General features: G+C 45.5%; 1 protein-coding gene across 1 annotated transcript in view; it reads left to right on the forward strand.

Annotated features, from left to right (window-relative positions):
- Positions 1–9,582: 9,582 nt before the first annotated feature.
- PLEK2 (pleckstrin 2) overlaps positions 9,583–11,110 on the forward strand; it is a 10,463-nt gene continuing 8,935 nt past the window's right edge. Inside the window, exon 1 of the mRNA XM_077767216.1 lies at positions 9,583–9,780. Coding sequence (XP_077623342.1) covers positions 9,583–9,780 — 198 coding nt within the window. The remainder of the gene's footprint in view (positions 9,781–11,110) is intronic.

The raw sequence follows: 11,110 nt of genomic DNA on the forward strand, positions 1-11,110 counted from the left end.
AGAGGCCCTCTTGGCTAGTGGTGTGGGGCGGGGGCGGCTCCTGAAGCGGATAGCTTAATTAAAACAACGTATTAAGCTGTGAAGAGTACAGTATTTAAATATGCTACATTGAAGCAACGTAAGTGTGCCCTGTGGCTCGCGGCGCCCGTCTGTGTAATAATGCATCATGTCCTGTAGTCTTCACGGTAAGACTTCATCTCCCCTGAGCGAGGAGGCAGCCCGGGCTTCGGAATGAAGCACTTAGCGTGCAGGAGCCCCGGACTTCGTGTTCTTCGGCCCCCCGCAGGCCCACACGTTCCTCCCTTTCCCCAAAGGAGAAACAAAGTTCGGGAGGTTAATTAAGCAGCTTGCTCGGGATCTGGGTGTTAGTGGTGATGGAGCAGATGCAAACCCGTAAGGTTGACTCCAAACCTTTTTCTGTCCACCGCAGGGTGGCTGTTATCACTGAATTACGGATGAAGAAACTGAGGGGCAGCAAAATGAAACCGCTTGCTCAGAGCCCGGGGACTAATAACTGGGACTGCAGCCTTAGCCCCCAGCCCTTGCCCATGGCCCATGCGGCCTTTCCCACAGCTAACAAGAGTCCAGACAGACTCAGAACACACAGATCAAGGTGGAAAATGAACCAAAGAGCAGCGGCAAGAGGAAGTTCACTTAAAATTCTTTTAACATTGATGTTCGCACTAAGGGTTTATATTAACATAGGAGCAGGGCATAAAATCTGGGGATGTGACTTCTCTCTTCTACTGAGACTGTAGCTTTGGGAGGGAGAGGGATGAAGAGGGATGAGGGGGCTCCCCCTTCCATTGCCTCCCCTGGCATTCAGAGCAGCCCTGAAGTTGCAAATCGCTTTCAGATCCGTGGCGAATGTAGCCATGCTGTGTCACACATTATTTGATATAGGAGGGCGGGTGTGTTGTTTGCTCAAAACTACACAAGCAGGAGATCTAGTAGGAGGCTGATGCCGGATCAGGGGTCAGGCTGGACACAAGCAGGTACCAAATTCCAAGCCACTGTGATTAGTCCCTTTGGTTCTGTGGAAGCATCTGCACCGCAGAGAGAGAACTGGTGGCAGGGTTGCCCCCACTTTCCTGCAGCTTGTGAGGTGAGAGGGAGAGTGTGAGCTGGGCAGGGCATCTGGTGGGCATTGTTGATTGTCCACATGGCTTGGCTCTCGTAGGGGTCTTCCCCTGTTGCTGGAGTTACATCCCAAGATCCCCTCTCCCACCTGCTATGCAGAGTCAGGGAATGAGAGAGGGAAGGATGTGAGTTCTCTTCTGGATGGCTGCCGAGTCCTGGGTTGCTGGCCGAGGAAGTCCAGGGTGCAGGGAAGTGAGGGCAGTCTACAGGTCCAGCCCCAAAAGCCCACAGAAGGGGCTTGGTTGAAATACCGAAAGCTCATTCCAGCTAAACCCAAAGCCTGGTGTTTGGAGGCTGGCCCTGAGGCAAGCGGAAGCCACACCCTTTCCTGCAAGGTGAGGGGCCTGGCCTGGTGCCCTGGCTAACAGTTCCCGCCTACTGATCAATCTCGGCTTTTTCTCCCCCCCCCTTCCCCCCTCCTCCTGGGTGGTGGCAGCAGCAGCTTCTGTGTCCACTGGACAAGTTGCAGGGCTAGGGTCATGGGATTCCATAGATTTAGGAGGCTTAAAACCCAGAGTGGGGGCAGGGCCGGCTGGAAGCCCAGAGTACAAAACAGTCATCACCTAGGAGGGTGAAGCAGTTGACGGGCAGGGGCATGATGGATCTGGCTCTCATTCCCGTCCAGACAAGAAAGAAGCAAAGCTCCAGGCAAAATGCAGGGCACTCACTTGGCCTGGCTTTAAAGAGGGTGAGGGGGAAGGAAGTGGGATCCGCATGGGCAAGATTGCTTTTCCTTTAAGAAGACGCCGAGGCACTTCAGGCTTTGCTGCCTGGCTCACACCTTTGATGACCCTCTTAGAAAATGACATGGCAGTGTTAACACGCTTTGGCCTAAAAATATCCTTTGTAGGAAGGACTCTATCCCAAGGAAATCCCATCAAAGCTTTATGAACACAGTATTATTTATGTAGTGAAAAAACTGGAAACTACCTGTACATCCCCACAAATAAAATCACTAAGTATATTATGGTTATGCAGGTATTAAAAATGCTTATAATATTATAACCCAAAGAGTGAAAATATAAAAGATATTATTAGTAAGGAAAAATAGGCAAAGAAGAAACCTGTCTAGAAGGAGTTCTGCCGACTAGAAGTCTGAGATCAAGGTGTTAGCAGAGCCATGCTTCCTCTGAAACCTTTAGGGGAAAATCCTCCCTTGGCTCTTTTGCTTTGGTATTTAGAGATTTTTCCTTCCTGTGTAGGGAAAACTTTATAGGGAACAACCTATTGTTTCTTTATCCTGTGAATCTCCTTTACTTGTACACAACACTTCCTTTTTGACACTGCTGGTCACCATATGTGTAGAGGCTTTTCCCCACATCAAGCAATTCTCTGTGATACCAGCTACATGTCCTACCGTTTAACTCAATTCGGACACGACTCGGTTAAGGGATCATCCCACAGATTAAGGGATCAGTCCCGCAAAACTGCCCCCCACCACCTCCACCCAACCCCACCCATATTTCAGACACTAGTCACACTTCTGACCAACCAATGACCCCTCCCCTCTTTTCCATTTCAATTAATTTGCTACAATGGCTCACAGAACTCAGGGAAACACAGTTACCAGTTTATTAAAGGATATGATAAATGATACAGATGAACAGCCAGTTGGACAAGGTATGTGGGAAGGGGCATGAAGCTTCTATGTTCTCAGGCATGCCAGGCTCAGCACTGCCATGTATTCACCAACCCAGAAGCTCTCTGAACCCTATACTTTTGGGATTTTGTGGAGACTTCATCACATAGGCATGATTGATCATGAACTCCATTTTCAGCCATGTTCCCTTCTCAAGGGAATTGGGGTGGGGCCGAAAATTCCAAGCTTCTAATTGTGGTCTGTTCTTTATGGTGACCAGCCTTCATCCAGGAGCCCACCCAGAGTCATCTCATTAGAACAAAAGACACTCCTATCACCCAGAAAAGTACAAGGGTTTCAGGAGCTCTGTGCCAGGAATGGGGGGCATAGACCTAAATATAAAACCTATTCTCTCACACAGGCAATCCTTGCCATTCCTTGGGTTGTAGATGCATCACTCCAATCCCTCCCTCCATTGTGTCATGACCATCTTCTCCCTGTATATCTCAGTGTCCAAATTCTCTTCATATAAGGACACCAGTTAGTATTAGAGCCACCCTAATCTTGTATGACTTCATGGTATCCTAATTACATCTGCAAAGACCCTATTTCCAAATAAGATCACATTCATACCAGAGGTTAAGACCTCAACATACCTTTTAGGGGAGACATAATTGAATCCATAACAAGTACCATCTCTGCTTCTTTGGGATTGAAGGATCTTAAGCAAGACCTTTCTGGGCCTCAGTTTCCTCATCATTAAATTAGGGAGTAGTATGGACTTTTTCAGAGGGTGCCTCCAGCTATAATATTCCATGCCTCTTGAACCCAGCCATAGAGTTGTTATCCCAGCTTATGGACTCTCCTCCCTCACAATAAAGGGGTTCTAGGGACTCTAAGCCACTTGTGGTTGGTCCTGTGGGCTTCTGGCCTTGGCCAGCCATTTGCAGACAAGGAGCCTGGAGAGGGAGGAACTCCCCGGGTAAAGGGAGGCCTGGGATATTTTTCAGCTTATACCACAGTGGTTTTGGCTTCTGATCCCTTTACCTGGTGACCTCAGACCAGTTCCTTATTTCCTCTGAGCATGGCGTGTTTATCTGTAGACCAGGGATAATGGAGTTCTCCTTCTCATCTTGTGGGTTATTATGGCAGCTGCCAGCTGAGCTGCCTGCTCCAGGCTGGCCCACTTCATTCAGCTGTTCTGCCACAGTGTGGTCAGGTGGTCTTCTAAACATGAGAACCTAAGCTTTTCGTCCTTCTTAGAAGTCTCCCAGGACTCCCCTCTGGCCACAGTATAAAGATCAAACTTTACCATATGGAACTTGAAGTTGACTGGGCCTGCATCACTTCTGTCCTTGACCCACAGGCCTTTGAGCTTCATCCATACAGAACCAGTTGGAGTTTCTCAAAAGTGTAAGTGGTTCAAGCTCTCCCTTCCCTGCCTTCCTGACCTGACCAACTCCACACAACCTTTAAATCTCAGCCCCAGTAGCAGCTCTTCAGGGAGCCTACCTAACCCCACTCACTCTCTTTTGAGCTTCTTCCTCCATCTGAGCTGCTTCTCGGGATTTGCATCATGACCTGTATTACTTCTCTATTCTATAATAATTGCCCCAAAGCTTAACATCTTTTTTTTTTTAATTTATTTTTGAAAGTGAGATAGAGAGCAAGTGGGGGAGGGGCAGAGAGAGATAGGGAGACAGCATCCCAAGCAGGCTTCTCATTGTTAGTGCAGAACCCAATGCAGGGCTCGAATTCATGAACCTTGAGATCATGACCTGAGCCAAAACCAAGAGTCAGACACTTGACTGAGTGAGCTACCCAGGCACCCCTCCAAAGCTTAATATCTTTTTTTTTTTTTTAATTTTTAATGTTTATTTTTGAAGGAGAGAGAGAATGCAAGCAGGGAGGGGCAGAGAGAGAGGGAGACACAGAATCCGAAGCAGCTCCAGGCTCTGAGCTGTCAGCACAGAGGCCGACGCAGGGCTCGAACCCACGAACCGCAAGATCATGACCTGAGCCGAAGTTGGACGCTTAAGTGACTGAGCCACCCAGGCGCCACCAAAGCTTAATATCTTCAAGCAGTGAACCTTTATTGTCTCACACAATTTCTGAGGGGCAGGTATTCAGGAATAGCTCAGCTGCAAAATTCAAGTCTCTTATGAAGTTACAGCCAAAATGTTGCCCAGTATGGCACTCTTCTGAAGGCTTGACTGACTGGAGGGTCCAATTCCAAACTCACTCACATGACCAGTGGCTGGAGACCTTGGTTCCTCACCTCTCTAAAGGGGCTGGTCATGATGTGACAGCTAGATTTCCCTAGAGTCCCTGGTCAGAGAGAGAAAGAGTCCCCAAGACTGTAGCTACAGAGTCTTTTATAAACCTAACAAATCTGACAAATCATTTCTCTGCCATATTCTCTTGATCACACAGACCAACCCTTGTACAATGTGGAAAAACACTATCTATAAGGGTGTAAATACCAGAAGGTGGGGTTCCTGGGGGACCCCACCAATCATCTGTCCTGGAACTTATCATGTTGTATGTCTCCCCCACTGTCTTGGGTCAGAATCTTGTTCATCTTTGTCTCCCTGCTGCCAGCCCAGTGCTTAGTGCAGTACTAGTTAGTCATTGATTGTTGAATGAAGAGATAAGTGAATGAATTATTTCCCTAATCAACCTCGTCAGAATTTTTATTTGAATTTAAATTTATTTACCATTATAAAAATAAAACATGCTTATTATAAAAAAATTCTAGTGGGGCGTTTGGGTGGCCTAGTCGGTTAAGCATCCAACTTTGGCTCAGGTCATGATCTCACGGTTCATGAGTTTGAGCCCCACATCAGGCTCTGTGTTGACAGCTCAGAGCCCGTATCCTGCTTTAGATTGTGTCTCCCTCTCTCTCTGCCCTCCCCCACTCATGCTCTGTCTCTCTTAAAAATAAACAAAAACATTTAAAAAGCATTAAAAATACTAGAAAAGCACTCAAGGCTGTAAATTGAAAAATAAGTTTTCATTCTTGTTGCCCTGTATCCAGTCTTAGTCTTTAAAGATGATGACTATTACTATTCCTGAGGTATCCCTTCAGAAATTTTCTAAAATAACTACTAGAGTTATTTTTAGGGATCATATGAAAAAGTGTGAGTAAAATTGCTTTACCTGTGTTAAAGACCATTGGCGTTGTGATTCTTGTTGGCTCAGACTGCTGGGTTTGACCGTGAGGGCTCCACCAGTGACCTTTACTGCGATTTGTTAGGACTGAAATGCCTTCCCTACAGCCACAGTGGGCATGGTATTGTTACACAGAATATTTTGTATTATTTTATTATTAGCAATGATCCTAAGTGTCTCAATATGTAAAACCGTTTACCTATCCTAGATGATTTACTCTGCACACATCCCTGGAAGTAGAATTATTGGTCAAAGAATTTGAACATTTTTTATGAGGGTCACGAGCTGCTCCAGGGTTTCTACCTACACAGTAAATCCTTTCTCATCAGCTTTCTCCTCAGACTTCTCTCCCTAACTGTCAGGATCTGTAGTTGCTCATAAACACATTCCACTCTAGTGAGTTTGAGCAGAAGGGGATTTCATGGAGGAATAATAGCTATTAAGTAACTCAGGAATATTTGGGAGGGCCAGAGAACCTGGCTGGGATGCTATAAAGCCACGAATGATATAGCCAGACAAAAATACCTACCAGCACCAGCAGAGATTTCTAGCAGATACACCATTGCTGACATTGTTTGTTTGCCATTTTCCCTGATAGCCCTGGGGACTGGGTGTTAGAAGAACCTATTCTTCCAACACTGTTATCACCAAAAGTTCCCGTTTCTCATGTTTGGTTGCTGCCAAATGTGCATTAGTTCCCATGCATGGGGGTGGCAGCCACTTGGTCACCTACCAGTTAGTTCCCTTCATGCCAGGGATTCTGGGAAATGTAGCATTTTGTCCAGGAAAAGTACAATGTCTCCAAACTGGTTTGTTCTGTTCAACGTCTGACAGTTTCTTGAACATCTCCAGCCCTCGGTTTCTCCTCTCCTTGTCACTTTAGTTTGCTAGAGGGCCAGAACAAAATACCACAGACAAGACAGCTAACCAGCTTTATTTTCTCACAGTTCTGGAGGCTAGGGTAAAAGGTCAGGCTGTTGGCAGGTTTGGTTTCTTCTGAGGCCTCTCTTCAGCTTGCACATGGGCACCTTCTTGCCATGTGCTCACCTGGTCTTTCCTCTGTGCATATGCCTATGCCTCCCTGATGTCTTTCTGTGTCTCTGAGTGTCCTTTTCTTATTACGACCCCAATCAGAGTAGATTAGGGCCCACTTGATGACCTCATTCTAATCTAATCACCTCTCCAGGGCCCTGCCCTATCTGCACCTACAGCCAACACTGGGAGTTATGGCTTTAATATATGAATGTGTGTGTGTGTGTGTGTGTGTGTGTGTGTGTGATAACATAATTTAGCCTGTAACACCTATGTTTTAAGGTATAAGATTATTTGACTTTCTTCCCTTCTCTACCTCACACCAGCCCCCATTCCATCAGCTAGGATTGCATAGGATTGCATTCTCCCTGTACACAATCTTTTGAGCCAGCAATTTACTGCTAATGCTGTTTCAACAGCCCCTCAGGAGGGGGTCATTGAAAAAGAGGACCCAAGTCTGGGCCATGTGGAGAGCAGTAGAGATCCCCAACTGCTGAGAAGTCGGAGCCAAATCTTTGTTTCTTTAAACATGTCTGCCCATGTCAAGAAAAGCTGTCAACCGTCATGTTACGTGTCTATCCTAAGTATGTGAGTGAGTAGAGAGAGCAAAAAATGTAAAATTGAACTTGACTATGAAAGTCATCTCATGTGAATAGCTTGATTGCCACACAATGTAATAGCACTTAGACATATTAATAAACTCATGTCATATTGACATGGTTAAAAGTTTTATTTAGTTGCCACAGTAAATTATTTGGGCACAGCCCGGTGTTGACTCAGTTGATTCCTACAACTTTTTTTTTAATGTTTGTTATTTTATTTTATTTTTGAGAGAGAGAGAGAGAGACAAAGTGTGAGTGGGGGAGGAACAGAGAAAGAGGGATACACAGAATCCGAAGCAGGCTCCAGGCTCCAAGCTGTCAACATAGAGCCCATCATGGGGCTCAAACTCACAAACCATGAGATCATGACCTGAGCCGAAGTTGGATGCTCAACCAGCTGAGCCATCCAAGCGCCCCAATGTTTATTTTTGAGAGGGAGGGAGGAAGAGAGAGAGAGAGAGAGAATGAATGAGCGCATAAGCGGGGGAGGGGCAGAGACAGGGAGACAGAATCTGAAACAGGCTCCAGTCTCTGAGCTGTCAGCACAGAGCCCGACGCTGGGATTGAACCGTGAAATTGTGGTCTGAGCTGAAGTCAGACGCTTAACTGAGTCACCCAGGCGCCCTCAGTTCCTACAACTTTTGGTTCCCTAACAGCACTATACACAGTATATGTGGAACAATCACAAAACCACAGATGTAAGAATTCAAGAAGACTTTGAAATGAATAAATGCTAGGAAATGTAAGAAAATGAGTGAATTAGGGAAACGGTCTCTGATTCAGATAAAGCACATCTCTCTTAATTAGAATCTAACCCTTATTGGGCTCTGCTCTGGAAAATATGCCATGAAAGTTGCTTTCGTGAGTGTGTTCTAAACCCATTCCTTTCTGATTCCTCAGCAGACACTCCCTCATCTGTTGGTCTGTTTTAGAAATAGGCCCTTTGCCTTTGCCTGACTATCCTGTCCATTGGTTCTATGACTCACCTGAGAGCCCCCAAACTACCCTGCCTTTCAGGCTTGCCATACCAGGACTATGGAAGATTACTGGGATCCTTAGCACTGGTAGACTGTTTGTGGCTTCAGCTTTACAAATTGCCTACATCCTTTGATTAGTGATATTCTTTCTAGGAATATATGCTAAGGAAAAGAAAATTTGAGATGCAGATCAGAATTTATGTGCAAGGATAGTCATTGCAGAATTATTTATAACAGTGAAAAAAATGCAACAGCCTTAGTTACAAACAATAGGGGATTGACAAGTAAACGTTGCATCCACCTAGTGGTCATTCAAAAACACATTTTAAAGAGCTACATTGGTGTGAGACGATGCTCAGCAAAGCTCAACAAAACAAAAACTAGGTAGTGAAACTATATGTAATGTGGCCCTGATTTTTTTTTAAAAACCAGAAAGTAAAAACTAAGGAAAAAAGACTATAGGAAAACACAAAATGTTAGCAACAACAGTCTCCTCGTGGTAGGCCTTCTCTTCTGTATACTTTGCAGTTTCTTTCAAGGTTTATAACCATGGACAAGGCCAAATGGGAACTGGAAGGTCTATGCCAAAGGTGTTGGTTACATACTCAAAAGAGATGTCAAAGAGATCCAGACTGATAATGCTTTTTTCATGCAAATGAAAATAAAAAGTATGATTCTGAGCTAGATCCTTCCTTTGGCTATTAAGGACATTATTGGGGCAATTGGTGAAACTTGGCTGGAGGTTGTAGATGATACTAATACATTAATGGAAATTTCCTGATGTTGATGGTTGCATTATGGTTATGTCGGAAATATATGCCCCCCCCCTTTTTTTGTAGGAGATGCACAATAAAATATTCAAAAGTGATGGAGCATCATATTAAGAGTTTACTCATAAATGATTCTATTATTAAAGTTCTTTATTACTATTCTTCAGCTTTTCTCTGAATTGAAATTATTTTAAAATAAAAAAATTAGGTGGAGTTAAAAAAAAAAGATAATGCTGACCCCCTTTCTGGGCAGTTAATCCCATGCAGTCTGGGAGACACGTCTCCCTGAACACAGTGTTGTCCCCTCAGCCATGTCACCGCAGGGCTCTGCTGTCCATTCTCAGGGTCACATCGTCCACAACTGGAAGGCGCGATGGTTCATCCTCCGGCAGAACACACTGCTGTACTACAAGCTCCAGGGAGGCCAGAGGGTGACCCCTCCCAAGGGCCGGATCCTTCTGGATGGCTGCACCATCACCTGCCCCTGCCTGGAGTATGAAAACCGACCCGTAAGTGAAGGCTCCTGCTTCCTGCTCCTTTCTGCCCCGAACCCTCTCACCTCTGGCCTCTTTGGTGAAGGTGATGTGGGTATTGGGAAGAGCTGAGTTATCACTGAAAAAAACTAAATTCAAGTCCTGCTGCGCTGTGTGCCAGGTGTGACCTTGGGCAAGTAATTGAGCCTCTCTCAGCCTTAGTTCCTCCTCTATAAAATGAGGTAAAATAATGACACTTCATTATCTCTCATGATTGGGTCGAGGATTATGACTGAAGGTAATGGTCTGTCAAAGCACCTTGTAGGCTAGGAGGCATCTCACAAATGGGAGCAATTACTGCTGTCTTGGGGTTCAATCTGATGGCTTTCATCCCCTGAGGGGGGTGTGCATGTTCCAAAAGTCTGTGTAACTTCAACCCTACCATCAAAAATTATCTGAATCAGGGGCGCCTGGGTGGCTTAGTCAGTTAAGCGTCCGACTTCGGCTCAGGTCATGATCTCACGGTTTGTGGGTTCAAGCCCATTGTCGGCCTCTGTGATGACAGCTCAGAGCCTGGAGACTGTTTCAGATTCTGTATCTCCCTCTCTCTCTGACCCTCCCCTGCTCGCACTGTCTCTCTCTCTCTCTCAGAAATAAATTTTTAAAAAAATTAAAAAATTATCTGGATCAGTCTTTTGAGGGCCCATTTTGTGCCAAGAAATTTGTCAGGCTTGGAGGAGTCAAGGAAAAAAATGGTAAGAGTGCTTTTCCTTGAGTTATTCATCTTATTTTGAAAACAAGTGGTTAATCAAAAAACATTCAGAATTCCAAATGTTGGTATAAACATGATTAGTCATAGAGAACACTGTATTTCTGAAGAGGAAGAAGATGTAATTATAGGATGTCTGAGTCAGGTACAGCATTGGGAGGAATAGGGACTTGGCAAAGATCTGAAAGAGGAGAGAGGCAGACATTCTGAAAGTCAGGTGGAAAGTCTTGAGTAAAAGTGTGGGGAGATATAGGGATAGATTTGGAGATGACGATGGGCAGTGTGGGAAAAGGAGAATGTTCACCGAGGGAGCAATGGGAGATTGGCTGGGGCCAAATGGAGGTAATGGGGAGTCACTGAAGGTTCTGAATAAGAGAATGGAGGGGCGCCTGGGTGGCTTAGTTGGTTAAGCGTCCGACTTTCGCTTAGGTCATGATCTCGCGGTTCGCGGGTTCGAGCCCCGCGTCGGGCTCTGTGCTGACTGGCAGCTCAGAGCCTGGAGCCTGTTTCAGTCTGTGACTCCCTCTCTCTCTGACCCTCCCCTGCTCACACTGTGTCTCTCTCTCTCCTAGAAATAAATAAAACATTAAAAAAAAA

The sequence above is a fragment of the Crocuta crocuta genome, unplaced genomic scaffold (assembly GCF_008692635.1).
Source record: "Crocuta crocuta isolate KB4526 unplaced genomic scaffold, BGI_CrCroc_1.0 scaffold55, whole genome shotgun sequence".
Classification (NCBI taxonomy): domain Eukaryota; kingdom Metazoa; phylum Chordata; class Mammalia; order Carnivora; family Hyaenidae; genus Crocuta; species Crocuta crocuta.